Source organism: Cnephaeus nilssonii, assembly GCF_951640355.1.
Source record: "Cnephaeus nilssonii genome assembly, chromosome: 6".
NCBI classification, from domain to species: Eukaryota; Metazoa; Chordata; class Mammalia; order Chiroptera; family Vespertilionidae; genus Cnephaeus; species Cnephaeus nilssonii.
In genome coordinates this window covers 92,337,884-92,360,354 of record NC_137077.1, presented here as the reverse complement: position 1 = coordinate 92,360,354, position 22,471 = coordinate 92,337,884, and the positions used below count along the sequence as shown (strand labels likewise).

At 37.6% G+C, this 22,471-nt stretch overlaps 1 protein-coding gene across 1 annotated transcript in view; it reads left to right on the top strand.

The window, feature by feature from the left end:
- Positions 1 to 1,887: 1,887 nt before the first annotated feature.
- DCP1B (decapping mRNA 1B) overlaps positions 1,888 to 22,471 on the top strand; it is a 56,511-nt gene continuing 35,927 nt past the window's right edge. The window contains exons 1-3 of the mRNA XM_079775054.1: positions 1,888 to 2,099; positions 6,436 to 6,476; positions 11,317 to 11,466. Of these exons, the coding sequence (XP_079631180.1) occupies positions 1,950 to 2,099; positions 6,436 to 6,476; positions 11,317 to 11,466 (341 nt within the window). The 5' untranslated portion in view covers positions 1,888 to 1,949. The remainder of the gene's footprint in view (positions 2,100 to 6,435; positions 6,477 to 11,316; positions 11,467 to 22,471) is intronic.

The following is a 22,471-nucleotide window of genomic DNA, read 5'->3' as shown; positions in this document are numbered from 1 at the left end:
CTATTGTATGTTCCTTTATCCCAACTTGAATTTCTGTAAATCATGAGATTTTTTTTAAATGCCGACATTTAATGAGTAAAAACTTCAACGAATTCATGGTTTCATTCAATAGGATAAGCATTTACTAAATCTCCATTCAGCACAAGGCATTGGACCAACTGCTAGGGAGACAGCGAGGGAGTATTGATGCTCCCTGAAATGATTAGAAGGTAGACCTTGCCCAAAGGCCCCAAGCCTCAGCGATTCATCCCTTTACAAAAGAAATGTTAAAGGCTTATTGAAAATTTTAAACAAAATGTACATTCTGTGATGCATATACTGGAGTGACAAATGTTCACCTTTCTCCCACGGTTTAAAGAGCAAATTCCTCATCACAGACTTTCCAATGCCCATTGACTTCATCAGAAAAGACTTTTAAGTACTGAGAAGCTGTCAAGCTCATGGCAGTGGATACATGTTTTCTAAACTTACAATTCTCACTTGAAGGCTCAAAAATTACCATTGACAACAATAATTGCCCCTTGTTTTCCTGGAAGTAGCAAGTACATGGTTATTTTTGAAAAACGCCTGTCAAATACCTGTCTGAATAACCATAGTTCGTCCATCGTTCTTTCAAGTCAAAAGCATGTTCAATGAAAATAAAAGTAAAAACACTAGTTCAGCCTGCAATTCAAGCATGGAACTGTTTTCCTGGAAATAAATGTGGCACTTTGGTATTCAGCACACATGCTTTATGCATACTTCCTATTTTTTCACACGGAATTTAAAAAATGTACCAAAGGGTTGAACTTTAATAAATTTAATAATGTTTATATATTATTAACTATATTCCCTGTGCTGTGCATTACACCCCCATGACTTAGGTTTTTATTGTTGACACTATGACAGATGTCCCCCATTTCTCCCCTTTTTGCCCGTCTCCACCCAGCCCCCGCCCCACTCCAGGCCTTCACAACATTGTTGTCTGTGTTCAGGGATTATGCATATATGCATATAAATTATTTAGCTAATCTCTTCCAGTCTCCCCCACCCCCCTCCCCTCTAAGATTATTTTTACTGCTTTATCAAGACCTCTTTCAAAGTGACACTGGCTTTCACAGTTTGGTGCCTCTGCCTTCCAGTGATGGGCAACCTTTTGAGCTTGGTGTGTCAAACTTCGCCAAAAAACTGAGCATAACTCGGGTAGTGTGTCACTTTGAGGAAAAAAAACATTATTTCGCAAATGTTTCATCCTCAGGAGCAGCAAATGTTTCATCCTCGGCATGCGGCCGCCTCAGCGGCCGCGTGTCATCAGAAATGGCTACGCGTGTCAGTGCTGACACGCGTGTCATAGGTTCGCCATCACTGAGACACCTGCACTTTTACCCACCATTTTTGCACCATTGGTGCAAATGTCAATACAGAGAAAGAGTCAAATAAGTCTTAGCATTGTCATCAAAACGATTTTGACTTGGCAGACCCCTTGAAAGGGTCTCACGAACCTCCAGAGGGCTCCGGACCACACCAAAAACTGGGTGTTTGAGCAGACAGAAATCACAATTCTTTCTCTTATTTAATGCTTGAGGCTTATTTATTATTGTAGATTTGATGCTTGAGGCTTATTTATTATTGTAGATTTGATCACTGAGCGTGAAACGAAAGACTTGCCAAGGCGTTGAACCCATCCAAGAGATACATTCCATCGCGAGCAGCTCAAAGGCTCACTTAAGGAAGAAAACAGGTCGGGGGGGGGGGAGGGGGAAGAGCTGTCAGAACGCTGACCCAGCTTGCCGTTGCCAGTGGCAACGATCGTCAGCGGAGGGAGCGCGGCCATCGATTAGTCGCGACTCGCGGCTGGAGGAAGCCCTCCCGGAACGCGCGGCCGCCGAGGGGCGGCGGGAGCTCGCCGGTTCCGCACTCTATTGGAGTGGCTGCCGCGGGTTCGGGCTGCGGTCGGGCCGGGAGGGAAGATGGCGGCGGTCGCGGCGCGCGGCCCCGTGGGCAAGGGGCGCGACATCAGCCTGGCGGCCCTGCAGCGCCACGACCCCTACATCAACCGCATCGTAGACGTGGCCAGCCAGGTGGCTCTGTACACCTTCGGCCATCGGGCCAACGAGTGGGTGCGTGCGCACGCGACGGGCCGTGCCGGCCGGCGGGGCGGGGCGGGGCGGGGCGGGGACGGGGTCGAATCCCTCCACGGGGAGGGCCGCGACGCCCTGGAGGATGGAGGTGGACGGTGGTGGCTCGCGGGCTCCAGGCTGAAGTTGGGGGGCGTGTACCCATGGGCCCCGGGGCTTGGGGGAGAGGGAGGCCGATCGGTGAAACCATCTGAAACGGGGCGAGACTTAAATACCTGCAACCCCCCCGCGCTGGGAGACCCGACGGATGGGGACGCGACCCGAGGACCCGAGGGAGGAGAGGACCTGGCGCCCCGAGGCCGGAAGACTGTGCTCGGCGGCGCGGCGGGAAAACGGCAAACGGCGGCGGTAGAGAAGGCGGGAGGAGACGCGTGCGAGAGGACAGGTGCGGTTCTGGAACTTCAGTCTCTGCGGGGACCGAGAGAGACCACACCTTGATAGCGGGGAGAAATCTGAAATTCCGACCTCAGGGAAGAGACCAAGGGAAGAGCAAACGTCGGGGAATAGAAGACTGAATGGGCCTGGGTCCAACCCTGGAGGAGGCTGACCATGTTGGAAAGATGATTACTCCACAGCCCATCGAGACCAACACTGCGTTAATATTGGAGTCCATTTGGGAGCCGGAGTACTCTTGTCAAGCAAGAACCCCAATAAAGAGCAATAGAATGAACTTTAGTTTTTCTCACAATTAGAATTGGGTAGGAGCATAAGACATCTGAGCCCTCCGGCAGGTTACCAGTGGATTTTGAATGTAGAGAGATGGATTTTTTTTTTTCTCTTTCCCTCCTAGTGATTTTTGTCCAAATAATATTAATTTGTCAATTATATCACCATCCATTACTTTCAAATAAGTTACAAAACAGTATGAAGCATTGAGCCTGGATGAATGGATTTCAGATTTGTAAAAAATGTAGTCTCCAAGAAGGTATCAAAAATTTAAGCAAGAAAACATCCATATTGAACAAATTCATATATTTTTAAACACATTCATCTGAAAATCAGTAACAAAAGTAAAAAGGTAAAAAGCTAAGTCTTAAAATGAGAGAGAAGAGCAGTTTTGCCCTGAATTCTTAACTAAGGAATGTTATTGAAATGGGCTTAGGGCTGCTTTCCAAGTAGCCAAGACAATAACAATAACAACAATAATAATAATATAAAAATAAAGCATGGGAGCTCTTTAATACTCATTGTTTTATAATAGGAAATTATCACTTATTCAAAAGATTCTGCCACCTGGGTCTTTATATAAAGGACATTGAGCAACATAGTGGACAGTTTCGTCAATGGCAACTTAAAAAATGCCAGAGGCATAATGTCAATTCTGTCTACTTAAAAAATATGTTCTACTTGTGGCTATTATACTGCCCTACAGAAAAATGCCAGAGGCATAATGTCATAATTCTGTCAAGGTAATTCTATAGTACAGGTAAGGATCAGGGATGCATAGTTCAGTAAACTGACTTGACACCAGGATTAGAGTCTGGAAAATCCTGAAACATAGAGGAGATCATTCCTCTTGAATAACAATTGTTTCCTAGAGGCTTTTAAGACAGATACCTGTTAAAAAGAGTTACAGAGGTTTACTAGATACCCAGTGAGACCCTTACACTAAAGTCTCATGAAAAGGCAGAAGAGTCACAATGTATTATTTACAAGATTATGTTTTCCTGCTTCCCGGATTTGTTACCTTCAGACAGGGCATAATTCATTCAGGAAAAGGTCATTCTTTCAAAGTACTAATCTTCAAGGCTGTGTGAGCCAGAAAATAAGAGAGACCCAGTTTAGCTGCAGAGCAGTTGCTAGGAGTAAACAAATTGTCACCATTGTCTCCATATGCCATCACTCAGGCCTTTTGGATGGGAACCTTTTGAATACAAACCTAGTAAACATGTAAAGAACATTCTTGAGAATGGAGGAGAAAGCATATGCAAGAAGGAATGAGGTGTGTAAAGGAAGGGAGTTCCTATTACACTGAGGCATTCAGAGCAGAAAAAAGTAGGAAGGAAGAGGGAACAGAAATGAGCTGCTTAGAATTAAGAAAGATATGTAATGACTGAAATAGAAATTTTAGAACTAGACCTACTTCCTGCCATTAGGAAAGACTACTTCCCCCAAATACCGGTGTGTGGAAGAATATAACCCTGGTGTTATTTCTCGGCCATGAGAGCAGTAGTTCTTAAGGAGTTGATTTGACAGTGTCTGGAGCAAATTTTTGGTTGTCTTACTGAGAGAGGTGTTACTGTCATCATGAGGGTAGATGCCAGTGATGCTGCTAAATATCCTACACAAGTGCTGAGCTTGAGAAACTACCTTAGTGACTAGTGTCCTATTTTTTCTAGCTAGTAAGGTTTTCTGAGTTCTGTGTTACCACAATTTCTGGATATGAGGCCCAAGCATTTGATATTTGTTGATATTTTAGGTGACTTGGATGCTACATACATGACCGAGAAAGACAGGTTTAGAGGGTAAATAGAGACCTACTTTTTCATTATTTTAACATAAAATAATAAGACACAGATTGCTTTGAGTTGTTTTAAAGGAGTCAAATAGTGTGCTGAGTCCCAATAATTTGTAAACACTATTTTCTTTTCCATTGTATTATTTCAAATTTTGAACTGCTTAAGTTTTAGCACTTGTTGAATTATTTTTATAATGAATAATAATATTAAATCAGTAAATTGTACTTATTGCTAAGTAATTTACTCTTGATAGCTATTTGCTCTTAAAAATCAGTTTGATATAATTTGGATCATAGTGGATTTTGTTTTCATGACTCCTAATACAGTTCAGTGGACAGAGATTGTTATTGAATTAAGGCAGTGGTTCTCACATAGCATCAGAATCACCTGAAAGGCTTCATAAAAGAGACTGCTGGGCATCAGCCCCAGAGTTTCTGATTCTGTAGGTCTGGGGAGGGACCCAAGCATTTGCATTTCTAACCAATTCTCAGGTGATGCTGCTGCTGCAGATGTGGGGACCCACTGAACTGTGAGACTAAATTTTGAGACCCACTGAACTACAGTGACCAAGAAGATTGCTGAAATTACTTGAGCTTGTGAGAGGACCATGCTTCCATTTATTTTGTGTGTGCCTCTTAGAAATTATCATTTTAACATTATACCTTTATTCTTAAAGAGTGTGGTTTTCATGAAAATTACAGAATACTTACACTTTGAATTATTTTGGTAATGGATATTAATAAAATACTGAGGTTAAATAGAATGCCGAAATTAAGCCATGTAAATAGCAAATGTACATTTTAAATTTTTAATTATAATAGTCCGATTACTAGTTAAACAAATGGGTACTTAAAGTTTTTTTATAATGTAATGTACTGATGAGCATTTTTATCAGGGGATGGGTTCCTGCCTTTGTTGAAATGGAAAAGAGCCTTTCTGGATGAACTAAAATGATATCATTTTAACTTTACCACTTCTCCCAGTTTTTCTTAGGCAGATTTCTTGAGTCCTAGTTTGGTTATGTTTCTAACATAATTTCAGAAATCAAAACTTGACTCTGGCCTGGCCAGCGAGGCTCAATGTCAACCTATGAACCAGGAAGTCACAGTTCAGTTCTGGTCAGGGCACATGCCTGGGTTGCAGGCTTGATCCTCAGTGAGGGGCATGTAGGAGGCAGCCAATCAGTTATTCTCTCTCATCATTGATGTTTCTATCTCTCTCCCTCTCCCTTCCTCTCTGAAATCAATAAAAACATATTAAAATACAACAACAGAAAAGAAAAAACAAAACCTTGCCTCTATTCCACACCCAGTAGGTGATTGAAAACAATGGTATTCTTGCTGTCTTCTATGTAGTAGTCAAAGTAGAATTATTGGCAGATCATCTGCTCTCCTAGGTGAGAGGATAGAGCAAGAGAAAATGAACCCAGAAAACAAAGAGAAGGGTAATGAGATGCATTCATCAGTGATTTCTGCAGCTTGCCATATAACCTGTTCAGAGGGCAGAGGAAAGGCAACACACTTCTTAAAACTCTTCTTTCTAATGAGATCCATGGAGCACTTTTATTGTTTCAGCTATCCCTGCATTTAGTAAAGGAAGATAATGATGGTTTATTTTGCAAAAGAAAAATTACTGCTTCCTGCTGCTTAATCAGCAGAGCTACAGTCAGGCAGAGATCCTGCTTTTCTCCTTTCCTGAAGAATAAACCCTCTTAAATTAGATGTTGCTTAGATTTGGTCCCACTTGAAACTGGGTAGAATTCCTGTTCTGTAAGAAGTTTATGTTCTTCAACCTCTGTGAATGTTTATTAATGAAGAGAATCTACATATTTTGCTGTTTGTTTTGTTTTTATGTTCTAGGAGAAGACTGATGTGGAAGGAACCTTATTTGTTTACACAAGGTAAGAGTACTTTTAGAAAGAAACTGACAGTCATTCTTTAGTTGTAGTTTTATTTCTAAGACAAGTAAAAGCAGTGAACCATAGTTTGAAGTTTTTAGTTGACACAAAGGAATACTGAATAATGTCACCTGGGATAGTGTGACATTATTTCAGAATATAATTTTAGAACATAATTTAAGTTTTCAGTATAGATGAACTTAAATATTTGTGTTTTCTAAAAGTAGTATTAAATGTTTATTCTTTAGTTCAAACAGATGGTAAAAAGTTCTTGAATATAATGCATTAGCAAAGAGCTAGAAGTACACTATTAAGAATATTAGATTATTTAATCAATATTTAGAAAGGGTCCAGATATTTATCTTTTAAATTTTTATTTTTTAATTACAGTTTACATTCATTGTTATTTTGTATTAGTTTCAGATGTTCAGCATAGTGGTTAGATAATCATATACTTTACAAAGTGTTCCCCCCAATATTTCTTGTACCCAACAGGCGCCATACATTGTTGTTACAATATTACTGACTGTATTCCCTATGCTGTTCTTGATACCCCCATGACTATTTTGTAACTACCAATTTGTACTTATTAATCCCTTCACCTTTTTCACCCAGTCCCCCAGCCTCCCTCCCTTCTGGCAACCATCTGTCAGTTCTCTGTATCTATGAGTCTGTTCCTGTTTTGTTTGTTCATTTATAGTGTTCTTTAGATTCCACATGTAAGTGAAATCATATGGTATTTGTCTAAATATTCCACACCCAATAGGGTTTTATTGATGTCTCCCCTACCACCCTTGACTATTTAAAGAAGCATGATCCAAAACTAAAGACGTCTGAGTCCTCCATTATTTAGTTAATAGAATATGTTTCAGGATAGATTTAATACACTCTTTATTTTGTGAATAAATTTAGTAAGTTCATGTTACTAATAATTTATATCAAATATTGAAAGTGGAAGGGAGGGAGGTAAAGAGAGAGCGAGAAACATTGACTTGAGAGAGACACATCCTTTGCCTTTCTTACTCGTCCAACTGGGGCGGGGATCAAACCTGCAACCAAGGTATGAACCCTTGACCAGGAATTGAGCCTGTGATCCTTTGGTGCTCGGGCCGACACTCTAACCACTAAGCAACATCAGTCAGGGCTGTATTTTGTCTCATTAGCTGAACCTTTAATTCATATAAAGTGTCATAAAGTCCATCACCATCAATGAGGGTGCAAAGATAAATACAAAGGCCTACTACTAACCCTTTCAGGGCTAACAGTTTCATTGGGGACACAGAAAATATACACACACAAGTATATATTTTTCACACATGCACTCACATTTAAGATAAACCACAATGTAGACAGATTACCCTAAGTGCCAGTTGATAGGTTATAGGCAATGAATGGGCTGTTTAGGTTGTAGAAGGCTTTATAGAGTGGTGAGTCCTGAGTCAGCCTCAGGAATACAGATAGAACTTAACATGCTTAGAGAAGAGAGGGAAGGGCAGTCTCAACCGCAAGAATGGCATTAGCAGAGACATGAAACCTATAATAGTGATAAAGGGACGTAAGGGAAATAACTCTGGTGCAGAGTTTACATTGGCTTATATTAGTGAGAAGTTAACAGGAAGGGTAAAGCAATTTTGCTGTCTTGGAATGTCAGACTAAGGATTTTGAAATTTATTTTCTTAGCAGTATGGAGCCATTGAAGGTTTATGAACAGGGGAGTAATAGAATTACAACCAAATGTGTGAGGAACGTCAGTGTGTCAGCATTATGAGGATGTGTTGGTTCTAGAATAAATTGGAGCAGGACATTAAGAAGATACTTGCAGTGGAGATGAGATGATGAAAGTGTGGACCAGAGGGATGGAAGTTGAAATGGAAAGGATTTATTGAAATAATGCATGTTTAGAGGGAATGGTAACATTTAAAAAATAACATTAAGATTTTAGAATGGAAGACTGAGAGAATGACAATTATTGATGGAATGGAAAAATAGATCAAGAGTCTGGTTTGAAGAAAATTTCTTTTGAAATAATGATTTTGAAGTGATAGCAGGGCATTCAGATAGAGATGTCCAGCCACTCAAGTGGGATCAGGGCTGGAATACAGAGTTTGGAGTCATCTGCATTAATTTGGTCACTGAAACCATGAGAGAAAATAGGTTCTTTGAAGGAGAAAGAGGAAACTGAGGAAAACTAATGGTTGGTTTTAGAGCCAGCAGGATACAGAGAAGAGTCAGCCATAAAGGTAAAAGCAGAGCTAGAACAATACAAAGAGGCCAGTTGTGGGCATAGCCAGGAACAGTGTGAGTCTGTGTAGGTGGAAGCAGAAGTGGGAGTGGGAAGAAAGGCCTGGATGGGCAAGGCCATCAGAACAGGTAAGGAGGAGGTTAGTTTATTCAGTTTCAGAAAAGCGGTGGGAGTGCTCGAGAGTCGTTGGCTATATTAGTTTACACTGTGTTCCAAAACATTCCGAAAGCATGGGAGCACACCACCAAGTGAGCTTGTTCAGGAAAGACTACTCTTAAGAATTCTGAAGAATGAAAAGAAAAGCAAGTGATTGAACTTTACTGTGTGCCAAGCACACAATATGCATTCTCATTCATTTCTGAAAATACGTATTATTATTTTAAGAAGTAAAAGAAAATATATTAATATGCATTAATGGTTTATTTTGGGGATTTTTAGTAGGGTTATTTTTTTTTAGTGTACCCAAACCAAATGTAGGGTTGTGTTTTCAAGTACTTCTTAATTTGAGTTCTTAGTGGATCTGTCAGTTAAAAAAAACAACATTAAATTGAGAAACAAATCCTTCCTTATATCTTTATATCTTAATCTCTTCTTCAAATATAACTCCTCATTAATAGGAGTCCCTTTTCCCTACCATCTTCCCCAAGATCCCCCTAGCTCCCAGTGCCAGATTCTAGGATGTTGAGATCTTTCCTCTGCAGAGAACGACAGAAAGCTTATAAAAATCAAAAGGGAGTTTTGGGTACAGGTAATGGAGCTGCCAGTGATATCTTTTGCTCTGTATCCATACTGAGAGGTTAATGAAATACTTGAAGAGTCAAATCTGTTTATGTGTAAAAATACCTAATCTTATTTTAAAAATTTTTTGTCTTTTTCTCTCATGTCTTCTTTTTTTTAATAGAGTTCATAGAGAACCTACTGGTGATTTCTGAACTTGACACTTCTAAAAGACTCTGTCAGAGATCTTTGGAAGTCAATTTTCATTCTTCCTCAGAATTTAAGTTGAAATGATTATCATGCTTATGTCTGGTTTTGATTATATGCCTAACACCACTTTACCTCTCTGTAAAATGAATTAGACAAGGATTGGCTTCCATCAATTTTAAAATTGGAGGGCTCAAAAGGAAATGCTGTAAGTGGTAATGTAGCTGTATTTTACTTCTTTATCAGTATCAAATCAGATATCAAGCTTATATCAAACTAAGATATAAATACCTTGTTACTCATAACACTTCTGTGGGTTTGTTACGCTGGTGCTCTAGTTTAAAGTAAATAAATGAATTCTGCTTTCACTTTCAGTTTGTAAGCATGTGGGGTTTCATTTGTCACAGAAGCTGCGTAGTTGAATTGCTATATGGCTGTCACCCAAGGGTAGATAAATGCAAATGTAGTTATCAGAGTTTATACTCTGTATAATTTGGGTTCTTTCTGCCTGACAGAGAGTAGGCACTGAAGGTTTATTAAATAAAAATAAAAAGTCACTAACTGCCACATTTTTATGGAGAAAAACTTTATAGTAGTTTATCTATAAAGCTATTTGCTTTAAAGAAAACAAAAGATAGCTTTGTACATTAAATTATATAAACTTTTAATTATACTGTATTTCCTCGCCAGTTTATTGACCAGAGTTGCATCATTTCTTTAAAAAGTTTCACAGCTTTTAATTTCAGACCAACACTAAGATTTTCTGTGAAATTTTTCTTTATGTAATTGTGATATACACTCTTTATTAACTATCATGTAATTACCATTTCCCCCTTAAAGGAATTTATAATCTAGATAGGGAAACAAGATATATATAGTTAAACTAGAGGCCCAGTGCACAAAATTCATGCATGGGGGGGGCGGTGTCCCTCAGCCCAGCCTGTACCCTCTTCAATCTGGGACATCCCTCTCACAGTCCAGGACTGCTGGCTCCCAACCGCTCACCGGCCTGCCTGCCTGATTGCCCCTAACTGCTTCTGCCTGCCAGTCTGATCACCCCCTAACCACTCCCCTGCCAGCCTGATCGATGCCTAACTGCTCCCCTGCTGGCCTGGTCACCCCTAACTGCCTTCCCCTGCCAGCCTGGTCACCCCTAACTGCCCTCCCCTGCCGGCCTGGTCACCCCTAACTGCCCTCCCCTGCCGGCCTGGTCACCCCCAACTGCCCTCCTCTGCTGGCCCGGTCACCCCCAACTGCCCTTCCCTGCAGGCCTGGTCCCCCCAAGCTGCCCTCCCCTGCTGGCCTGATTGCCCACAACTGCCCTCCCCTGCCGGCCATCTTGTGGTGGCCATCTTTGACCACATGGGGGTGGCCATCTTGTGTGTTGGAGTGATGGTCAATTTGCATATTACCTCTTTATTAAATAGGATAAGTAGAATTTGACTTTACCAAAGGATTGGTAATGAGAGTCATGCTTCATGTGTTACATAAATTAATACATTAGTGCTGTTAGCTACTAGTAAAGAATCATTGCTTTACATATGTACAGTCTGCTTGCACAAAGCTGTATAGACTTACAAAAAGGTCAAAGGCGCATTTGGAATGTAGTTATACTAAAAGTATACTATACTGAAAAACTTGTCTTTTGATGTCTTCCCCACCCTTTGTGATTCTTAGGTCTGCTTCTCCAAAACATGGGTTCACCATTATGAATAGGCTGAGCATGGAAAATAGGACAGAACCCATTACTAAAGACCTGGATTTCCAGCTCCAGGACCCTTTCCTTCTCTACAGAAATGCCAGATGTGAGTTTTTCTTAATGAATGGGTAGTTTTATTTCGGCAGTTTTTCCAAGTTTTTAAAATTGTACAGTGTATGTCATTGGGCTTGTGTTTAGTGTCAGTGATTCTAGGGGTCAGGATTGGTTAGCTTGAGAAATGCATGCCCACTTTCTTCCTTGGGAAAGTTTACATGAAAACATTGTGAATATAATGATGTAAGTATTCAAACTCTGTCTTCTGCAATGAGACCACTTTGCAGTGTGAACCCATTGGAGATTCTAAGCCTGATCAGTGCTGGGTGAAGAGTTTTGGGTCAGGAGACTACAGAGGGGCACCTAGGTGGTGCTGTAGGACATAGAATGAATGATTCAGCTGGTGGCACTTTTTTGTGTGTGAGCCTTCTGATATTATGTTTGGGGGAGAGGACTAATATTCTAGAATTGCCATCTTTTGAATATATAGCAAAGTCCAAAGAATTTTAGTCATTAAGAATTTCATAAGACTTTGTAATGTTGAAGTCTCAGGTAACTATGTGGTCCTTGTCAGATTTGAAATGAGGTAGAAATTGCCTACCCAATATTCTGCTTATTTTACTCGTGTATTTTATCTGACCACTTGTGTTGGACTATTGGACAGCCCAGAGAAAAACTGATGGCAAATATATAAACTGCAAGAGCATCTATGTGTGTTTGTGCATGCACATGCTCTGTGCTTGTGGATACCTTTCAGAAAGACCTTGCAGTTAAATGTTTTTCATTCATTTTCCACCCTGCTTTTTGAGCTCAAGATATAAGAATTTGCCTACTATATACTATTCAGTGTAATCTTAATAAGGAATGTAATTCAAGTGATATTTGATGTTATAACCCCAATGAATTGTTTTGAAATAAATATAACATCCTTTTAATGCTATATTTACTTGTAATTATATACATATAATTAAGTTATGATAGGTGGTCATCCTATTATTTAGAGAATATGAGTAAATTTTCATAAGAAAAAATGAAAGCTACTAATGACTTACTAATGATAGGTCCTGTGAGTGAAATATTTAGTAAAATAGATAAATATTTTGTTTTCTATTCCTATTTCTTTGCTAGAAGGTGTAGTTTCATCAGAGTTGTAGCTTGTAGTTTGAGTTGTTTGTATAGTAACATCAGGTTTTATTTTATTTTTTGAGATTATTAGATTCTATGTCAAATAATATATAATTTAAATCCTAATAAAATAGCCATATAAATAAATATAAAATAAATGAATATTAATGACTTATAGTAATCATTTTTGGTAGCTCTTACTTTGTATAAATACTTAGTCTAGTTAGTACAGATACTATTTTAAGTTCTTATTATAATATTATGTATCACATATTATGTACAAAAATATAAAAATTACAAACTCTTTAATGTGGTTGATTTTAAAATTGACTTTCCTAAGTCCCAGAGGATTTATCTGATAGGTAATACTGTTTGAATCTAATAAACATATATTAAGCCTCACCTTGTTCCAGGCCAATGCTAATATGGTAGTCTAACTGCATGTGGCTGTTGAATACTTGAAATGTGGCTTAGTCTGAATAGAGCTGTGCTATGAGTGTAAAATACACATTGATTTTCAAAGACAATACAAAAAAATGTAAAAAAAATTCTCAATTTTATATTGATTTAACTGTTAAAATGATAATACTTTAAATATGTTGAGGTAAATAAAATGTTATTGAAATTAATTTCACCTGCTTTTTATTTTTTTATTTAAAATTACATATGTGATGCACATGTGTGGTTCACCTTACGTTTCTATTGAATGGCAATGTCCTAATCATTTTCATTTCTTTTACTATATTTTACAATCACAACTTTGTAGGGTAGACATTTTCACTGCCATTTTGCAGGTGAGCAAACTGAGGTTCAGTCAGGTGACAGACCTGACAGATATTCACAGATTCTAATTTCTTGTAACTTTTTCTTAGAAATACTAATATTTTTGTTTTATAAAAATGAGAAACTGAGGTTAAAGGAATCAAGTAATTTATCATGGCCCATGACTATTTGGAGATGGAAACAGCATTGAACTGAGAAAGCCTAACTTCAAAAGCCCAGGCCCGCCCAGCCAGTGTGGCTCAGTGCTTGAGTATTGACCCATGTACCAGGAGGTTGCTGGTTTTATTCCCAGTCAGGGCACATGCCTAGACTGGGGCATTGATCCTCAGCAGGGGGGGGGTGTGAAGCAGCCAATCAATGGTTCTCTTTCATTGATGTTTTTATATCTTTCTCTTCTCCATCTCGCTTCCTCTTTCTCGAAAAATCAATAAAAACATATTAAAAAAAAAAAAAAAAAGCCCAGGCCCAAGCAGTGAAAGTACTAACACATAAATGATGTATTGAGCAAGGTTTACTTCTCACAAAAATACTTAATCTTTTTATTATAAACTCCAATGTTTAAAAAACAAGTTTCTTTGGTAAAAAGTTGAGTATCTGTTGTATCCCAGTTATTAGAGAGGAGACTATCAATAAAAACTAATGTAACAAAAAGCTGAATTTGACCATTTCTTTCATATTATTCCCTTTAGTAACCTTTTACTATGTTTTCCATTTCATATCTAAGTAAGATTTTGGTATATGGAGATATATTTTAGAAATGTATTTTCCCAAATATATAGTAATATTTAAGATAATTTACAGACAATAATGACAGGTAGATTTCAGAGCTAGTCCAACAGCTTGAATATATCATTGTCTATGCTAAGAAGTTCTTTTGAGCTGCTTGATTTTATTGAACACATAAGCCTGGAGTTTAGAGCAAATTATAAAAGGCAAAATCAAGATATTTAGGATCAAAGGAATTTTAGAAAATTCCTCAGTTTTAAAGTAAATTTACTTTATTTTGGGTAGTTTCAAAAAGAAATACAATTTAAATTCTTTGTTGATATTTGTAGGATCTGGGAAAATTTGCTAAATAATGGGAAATGGTACAAACAGTTCTTATCTTTCAAATAAGCCATGGCCTAGAAGTTCCCTTTTAAAGTGATTGGTGGTATTTTAGTTACAGACAGCAGATTAAACACATTCTTGAAACTATAGAAATGACAATAAAGGGGGAAAAAGATATAAACCCACAAGAGTGTTGGATGCATTTCATGAAAAACATTGAGTAAACAAGAGAGAAGAAGACATGCTATGATAGCTGTATTGTTCATAATTATTAACTTTGTCTCCTTGCAGAAGATTATATCTCTGTTTTGTTGATGTCAGACTTGATTATATACTTTGGTTCCCCCTCAACCCCTCCACCCACACTGACCCCTCCAGAAGGATATTATGTGGTTACCTGTTGAACTCAAATAAGAATGAATTGCTTTGACCAATGAAATGTGGGTAAGGGTGATATATGTCACTTTTGAGCACATACTTTAAGAACTAGCTCATGATTCATCATGTCTCTTTTCCTTCTGCTATGATGACTAACAGTATTCTAGGCAGAGGCTGCCCTGTCAGCCTGGGTCCTGAAATGAAAATAACATGGTACAGAGGTAAAAGCAACCCATGATCAACATGTAATGTGTATGAGAAATAAACCTTTGTCATTGTAAGCCATTGGGATTGTGGGGTTGTTTGTTACTGCAGCATAACTTGGGCTACTGTGACTGATGCACAAGCCATCAAAGAAAAAAGGGATCCAAACACAGAATGGAGGTAAAGGAATTCTGAGAACTATGATAAAGAGGAATCCCATAATGACTCCTATGCAATTAAACTAAAGATCATTCAGTCTAAATTAAAGTAAAAGGATAGAAGGCTTCAGAATGAGTGTCCAAGGAAAAATTTATAACTGGTAGTATGAATCTATTGAAACATTTACAGTTCCTTTTAAAGAAAGTTTGATGATATAGGAACATTGAAAACTGAGGGGGTGGGAGGAACAGTAACAAAATGAAGCCATTCTTAGTTCCTGGGAAAACAAAATATTGTATAAGAAAGGAAATGTAATAGTATACCATATGGCTCTGCAGATCATAATACTTAATTAAATTATAAGCACTGAATGTGAAATTATATTATACTGGAAGGGTGTGTGTTTGTGAGAGTGTGTGTATATTGTCAGAGAACTAAATCCTCAATAGATTTTAAAAATCAAGAAGTAGTGTATGCATGCTATATAGCAAAAGAGATTTAAATGTCAGAAGAAAAGTTGGACAAGAAATAAATGGAGAGCAGAAACAACTGTTATGGATAGAATTAAGATTTTTTTTGGAGGAACAGTAATTATAAATGTAATGGCTAGAGAAGAGTTCTCTGTGTCAAACCTAATAGTGTTTGACTTTAAACTTATGTACCTGTATTATTTTGATAAAGATAAAAATTAAAAATATAATTGGATATTATTGCATTCATAAAAGCAATGTTTTAATTGGTGGTTAGGTTTTTAAGTCAACTCATAAGAGCCTTTCTAGCCCATTGTATACTTACCTAAAACTAGCACACTAACATTATAATGATGTACCTATGAAATATACTGGTAGCACTAGTGTGTATAGCATTATTTCTGTAGGAAAATTCATTCAAGAGTAAAACTTGTGTAGATCCCGAAGAGTATAACATCCTTAGCAGCAGGGCAGAGGACTTGTAGTGCCCATTTATAGTAACAGATCATTTATAAAGCTAGATGTTCCTATAAATTATATGGTCATAGTAAAGTAAACTTTGAAGCCTTCACAGTCTATTGCTAAGCCTTAGTTCTATATTGGTTCTGCATTTCTGTATTGCTCTCCTCTTTATTCCCACCTCCATTCAGGTTCAGGCTTTCATTACGTATTACTTGGGGCATTTCATAACTCTTCATAACAAAAAGACATTAAGCTTCTGGCACCAGCCAAGATAGAGTAAGTTCACTATAACATTATCTATTCCACTGGTTATAACTAAAAGTTATAAAAAATCCTAATTGAGGATTCTGAAAATAAGCAATAACAGGCATATTGGGGAGGGAAGTAAAAACCTGAAGAAAAACCAATATGGTGGTGAGTTTCCTGATTTTATTCTTTACTTTATCTCCTGGCTTTGACTCAAGAGTGGGCCAAGTCACAGAACTGTGGACAAGAACAAAAACAAGAGAAGCCCTACGTTCTAGTCTGGGGACTAGAGAAATCGACTCCCATGAGTTACAAAGTGTGAAGAGAATTGCCCCCTCTCCCCCCCCCCCCTTTTTTTTTCTCCTAGCCCTACTCTGAAGCCAGTTGCAGCTGAACTACCCCTGTGTCAGTGATGGTGAAGGTACAAGCACATGAAGGTCCCAGGAAACAACCTGTCCCTGCCAGAGGAACTCAAACAAGGGCCCTTGTGGTCTGGAGTTTGGGGGAAATCCAATTATATATTTTCATCTTTGTTTTGTTTCACCTTGTGAGCAGCCCAAGCTATGCAGACTATCTGACAGTGTGAGAAGTTAAAACTCTAAAAAAAATTCTGACTTTCTGGCTATAGGTCCCTGATTGCTAGAGAGTTAGGGAGACTAGAGGAGAGAGCTGGATAAGGAGATCCCCTAAATCTGTACATAAACTGACACTTGTGAGCTTCATATACATGAAGTATAGCCTAGTCTCACTTGTGAGCTTCATATACATGTAGTAGAGCCAAAGAAACATAGAAAAGACTTTGAGAACTAACCTACAATATAAACCACCATCCAAGTTCCAGACACAAACAGCTCTGAAAATGAATCTGACATGGGAACCATTGCACACAAAAGGCAAGACAGAACTTCTTGTCTAAACATAACCAAATTTTATTCTCAAACAAAAAAATCAGCATTCTCTGGAAAGTTTTAAGAGGACTCAAAAGTCTCACAATATTATCAAAATGTCCAAGAGACAATCCAAAATTACTGATAAAAAAAACCCAGAAAAATATGACCAAATCTCAAGGGAAAACAGTCAACAGATGGCCACCCTGAGATGATTTAGATGTAATTGTAAGACCATGGCTTTAAGACAACGTTTATTACTACACTCCATGAGGTAAAACTGAATACTATTTTATTTTATTTTATTTTATTTTAATGAGAGAGAGAAACATTGATGTGAGAAAAAACATTGATTGCCCAATTGGGGATCAAACCTGCAACCTGGGTATGTCTCCACCATCTTTTGGTGTATGGGACAATACTCCAACCAACTGAGCCATACTGTCAGGGGTAAAACTGAATATTCTTGGAATGTATGGAAAGGTAGAAATTTTCAGAAAAAAAATAGGTGTAAAAAAGAATCAAAGGGAAATTGGGGAACTAAAATTATGCAGTATTCAATGGATGGCCTGACTCATAAAATAGAGATGACAGAGAAAAGAAAAGTCAGTGAACTCAAAGATCAGTAGAAATTATCCATCAAGAATATAGAGGGAAAAGATTAAGAAACAAACAAATAAAAAGACCCAGGACAGCCAAGATATGAAGCAACCTAAGTGCCCATCAATAGATAAACAGATAAAAAGTTGTGGTACATATATACAATGGAATATTACTCAGCCATAAAAAGGAATGAAATCTTACCATTTGTAATAGCATGGGTACACCTGGAGAGCATTATACTAAGTGAAATAAGTTTGACAGAGAAAAACAAATACCATATGATTTCACATGTAGGTGGAATCTGAAGAACAAAATAAACAAACTAGAAACAGACTCATGGGTTGCCAGAAGAGGGGGGAACTGGAGGAGGGCTGGGTGAAAAGGTGAAGGAATTAAGAGGTAGTTACAGAAGAGTTATGGGTATGTAAAGTGCAACATAGGGAATATAGTCAATATTTTAATAACTATGCACGATGAATACTTGAAATATAAGGGTGACCATTTGTAAAGTATATGATTGCATAATTACTATGCTGTACTCCTGAAACTAAATACAAAATAATGATTGTAAACTTGATAATGAAAAACTCTCAACAAAATACAAAAACCCCTGGGCTTCAGAAACCTGCAGGGCAATATCAGGTCTGAATTTGTGTCATTGAAATCCCATACAAGGAGAAAGACTTGTTTAGAAAAAATATTTGAAGAAATATGGCTTACAACTTTCAAAATTTGATGAGATAAATATATAGATTTAAAAACTCAATGAACCACAAAGAGCATAAACACAAAGAAAGCCATGCCCATAAACATCGTAATTAAAATGCTGAAAAACAGGTTTTTAAAAAATCTTGAAAGCAACCAGAGGAAAACAATACATTACATATAGGGCAGTGGTTGGCAAACTGTGGCTCATGAGCCACATGCGGCTCGCGAGCTGCGGTTTGCCGCTCTGTTGACTAATGAGTTTGCCAACCACTGCCTTAGGGAAAAACACTTAAAAAACATTTTAATAATGTACTAATGTCTTTAACCTGAAGTCAAAACTTCTGTGTAAGGGTAATGCCTTACAGCAGTGGTCGGCAAACTCATTAGTCAACAGAGCGACAAACCGCGGCTCGTGAGCCGCATGTGGTTTGCCGACCACTGATATAGGGGAACAATATTTTGAATGACTATAGATTTCAGAAAGCATGAAGTCTGGGAGACAGTGGAGCAACATTTTAAAGTGCTGAAATATAAAAGAACTGTCAAGTTAGAATTCTTATCTCCAGTGAAACTATCCCTCAAGAATGAAAGTGAAATAAAGATATTGTTGGATAAAAGAATATTGAAAGAATTTTTTATCAGCAGACCTGCTCTAAAATAAATGCTAAAAGTTCTTCAGACTGAAGGGAAATGCTAAAGGGAAAATGGGAGCTGCAGAATGAATAGCAACAGAAATAGTAAAAATATGGGTAAATAGACTAGATTTACTTTTTTCTTTTCTCAAGTTTTTAAAAATACATATGACTGTTGAAAACAAAAGTAATAATGTCAGGAGGGGTTTAATGTATGTAGATGTAATACATGTGACAATTACAACATAAATGGGAGCATAAAGGGATCTATCCTCTATAATAAAGAGCTATTATGCTAATTAGACCAAGCAGCAGAACGACCCTCTGGACGACCTTCTGGATGAAGCCGGGGCTGCGAGGGACAGCCAAGGCAGCTGAGGCTGCGAGGTCCGAGCCCCTTGCGTGAATTTTGTGCATCGGGCCTCTAGTATAGTTATAAAGCCTTTATATTTTACTTGAAGTGATAAAATAAAAACTGTAGTAGGCTGAAAAGTTAAATGTATGTATTATGATTCCTAGAGCAACCACTAAAAAAAAACAAAAACAAAAAAACAGAGATATAACCAAAAGATAAATTAAAATAGAATATTAAAAATTTTTCAAGTAATCCAAAAGAAGGCAAAAGGTGTAAAAGCAAAAATCAGAGGAGACGTAAAACAAAAAATAAAATAGTATATCTAAACCCAACCATTTCAGTAGTTACATTAAATGTAAATGGTTCAAATATACTGATTAAAAGAAGGGTTTGTCAGATTAGATAAAAAATTATGTCCCAACTATGCTATTTACAGAAAACCCACTTTATTTATTTTGAACTGAGCAGAAATATTATCTTGGATGCCATCTATTCCTAAGATTCCTTCTCTCTCATTCTCTTTTAATATTTGATATTGTTTTGTATTAATTTCAGGTGTACAGTATAGCAGTTAGACAGTAATATACTTTACAAAGTATTCCCCCTGATATTTTCAGTACCCACCTGGCACCTTACATAGTTATTACAATATTATTGACTGTATTTCCTATTCTATACATTATATCTCCATGACTATTTTGTAACTATCAGTTTGTACTTCTTAATTCTGTCACCTTTTTCACCCAGTCCTCCAACCTGTCTCAATTCTGTCAACCATCAGTCTGATAAGAAACCCACTTTGTTTTATTTTGTTGTTTTAATCCTCACCCACGGATTTTCCCCCCATTGATTTTTAGAGAGAGTGAAAGGGAGAGTGGACAATTTTTAGAGAGAGTGAAAGTGGGGGTGGGGAGGAGAGAAACATCCATGTGAGAGAGATGCATTGACTGTTTGCCGCCTGCATGCGCCCTGACCCGGGCTGGGAATGAACCTACAACCAAGATAAATGCCCTTGACCTGGAATGGAAACAGAGACCCTTCAGTCTATGGGATTGATGCTCTAACCACTGAGCCAAAACAGCCAGTGCAAGAAACACTCCTTTAATGTAATGATATAGATATAGATAAGTGTAAAGTAGAAATATGGAGAAGGACAGACAATGCAAATACTAATTAAAAGAAAGCTGGAGTGGCTATATTAACTTTAATCAAAGTAGACATTAGAACAACAACAACAAAAAAATTACCAGGGATAAAGAGGGATGTTACATACTGATAAAAGGATCAGTTCTCCCAAAATACCTTACAAATCATTAATATATCTATTATACCTAACAACAGAGCTTCAAAATATTTTAAGCAAAATATGATAGAATTGAAAGGAGAAATGGAAAAGATCTGCAATTATATTTGGAAACTTCAGTGCTCACTTTCTATAATTGATGAACAAATGGACAGAAAGCAGGAAGAATATATAAAAGACCTGAACAACATTACAACAAACTTGACATAATTGACATTATATAACACTAGAGGCCCGGTGCACACATTCGTGCATGGGTAGGGTCCCTAGGCCTGGCCAGTGGTCAGGGCTGATCATGTTCCCTGCGTCTTCCCTCGCCACTTGTGCTGCCACCATGTCGTTCCCCAGCCCTCCTCCTTCCCTCCCTCAGCGCCCCACCGCCACTGCTGGTTGCCCACACCTCATAGCGAGCGATCAAACTCTCGGTCTCCCGGTTGAACTCCTGAGGGGACACTTTGCATATTAGCCTTTAAATATATAGATTTCATCGAACAACAGTAGAATGCACATTCTTCTCAAGTGAACATTCCCCAAGATAAATTTTTTGAAGGGTCATAAAGCAAACCTTAAATTTTTTTAAAAAATTGAAACCATAAAAAATGTGCTCTCTGATCACAAAGGAATTGAACTAGAAATCAGTAACAGAAGGATCTGGAACATCCCCAAATATTTGGAAATTAAACAATACCTTTTAAATAACCCATAGTCAAAGAGGGAAGAAAATTAGAAAATATTTGAGCTGAATGAATGTGAAAATACAACATGCCAGATGAAACTGAATTTGGCTTAGAGGAAAGTTTGTAGGATCAAATACTTAAATGATAAAAGAAAAATGGTCTCAAATGAATAAGTCAAGTTCCCACCTTAAGAAATTAGAAAAATAAGAGCAAAGTAAACTGAGAGCAATCAGAAGGAAGGAAATAATAGAAATAAGAGTAGAAATCAATGAAATAGAAAACTAAAAAGAAAATCAGTGAAACCAAAAGCTGGTTCCTTGAAGAGTTAATAAAACCGATAAACCCCAGGCCAGACTGACCAAGGAAAAAAACAAAACACAAATTAGAAGTAACAGGAATGAAAGAGGGGTTCTCTACAGACATTAAAGTGATAATAAGGGAAGTTATATGAACTACTCCATGCCCATAAATTCAACTTAGATGAAATGAACTAATGTCCCATATCTTTAAGGAAACTTAATTTGTAGTTAAAAACTTTCTAACAAAGAAAACTCCAGGCCCACATAGTTGCTCAGATGAATTCTACCAGACATTCAAGGAAGACATAATACCAATTCTACACAGTCTTGTCCAGAAAATAGAAGAGGAAGAAATACTTCCCAACTCATTTTATGAGAGCAACATGATCCTGGCACCAAAATAAGACAAAGACATTACAAGAAAAGGAAATTATAGGCCAATATCTTATAAATGTAGACATTTTTAAATCCTCGACAAAATAATATTAATGGCATTATTCACAATAGCCAAAAGGTGGAAACAACCCAAATGTTCATCGGAGGATGAAAGCCATATATGCGTACATTGGAATATTATTCAACCTTCAAAAGGAATGAAATTCTGATACATGCTACAACATGGATGAAACTTGAAGACATTCTGCTAAGTGAAATAAGCCAGACACAAAAGGACAAATATTGTATGGTTTCACTTATTTATGGCACCCAGAATAGTCAGAAAGGAGACAGATATTAATA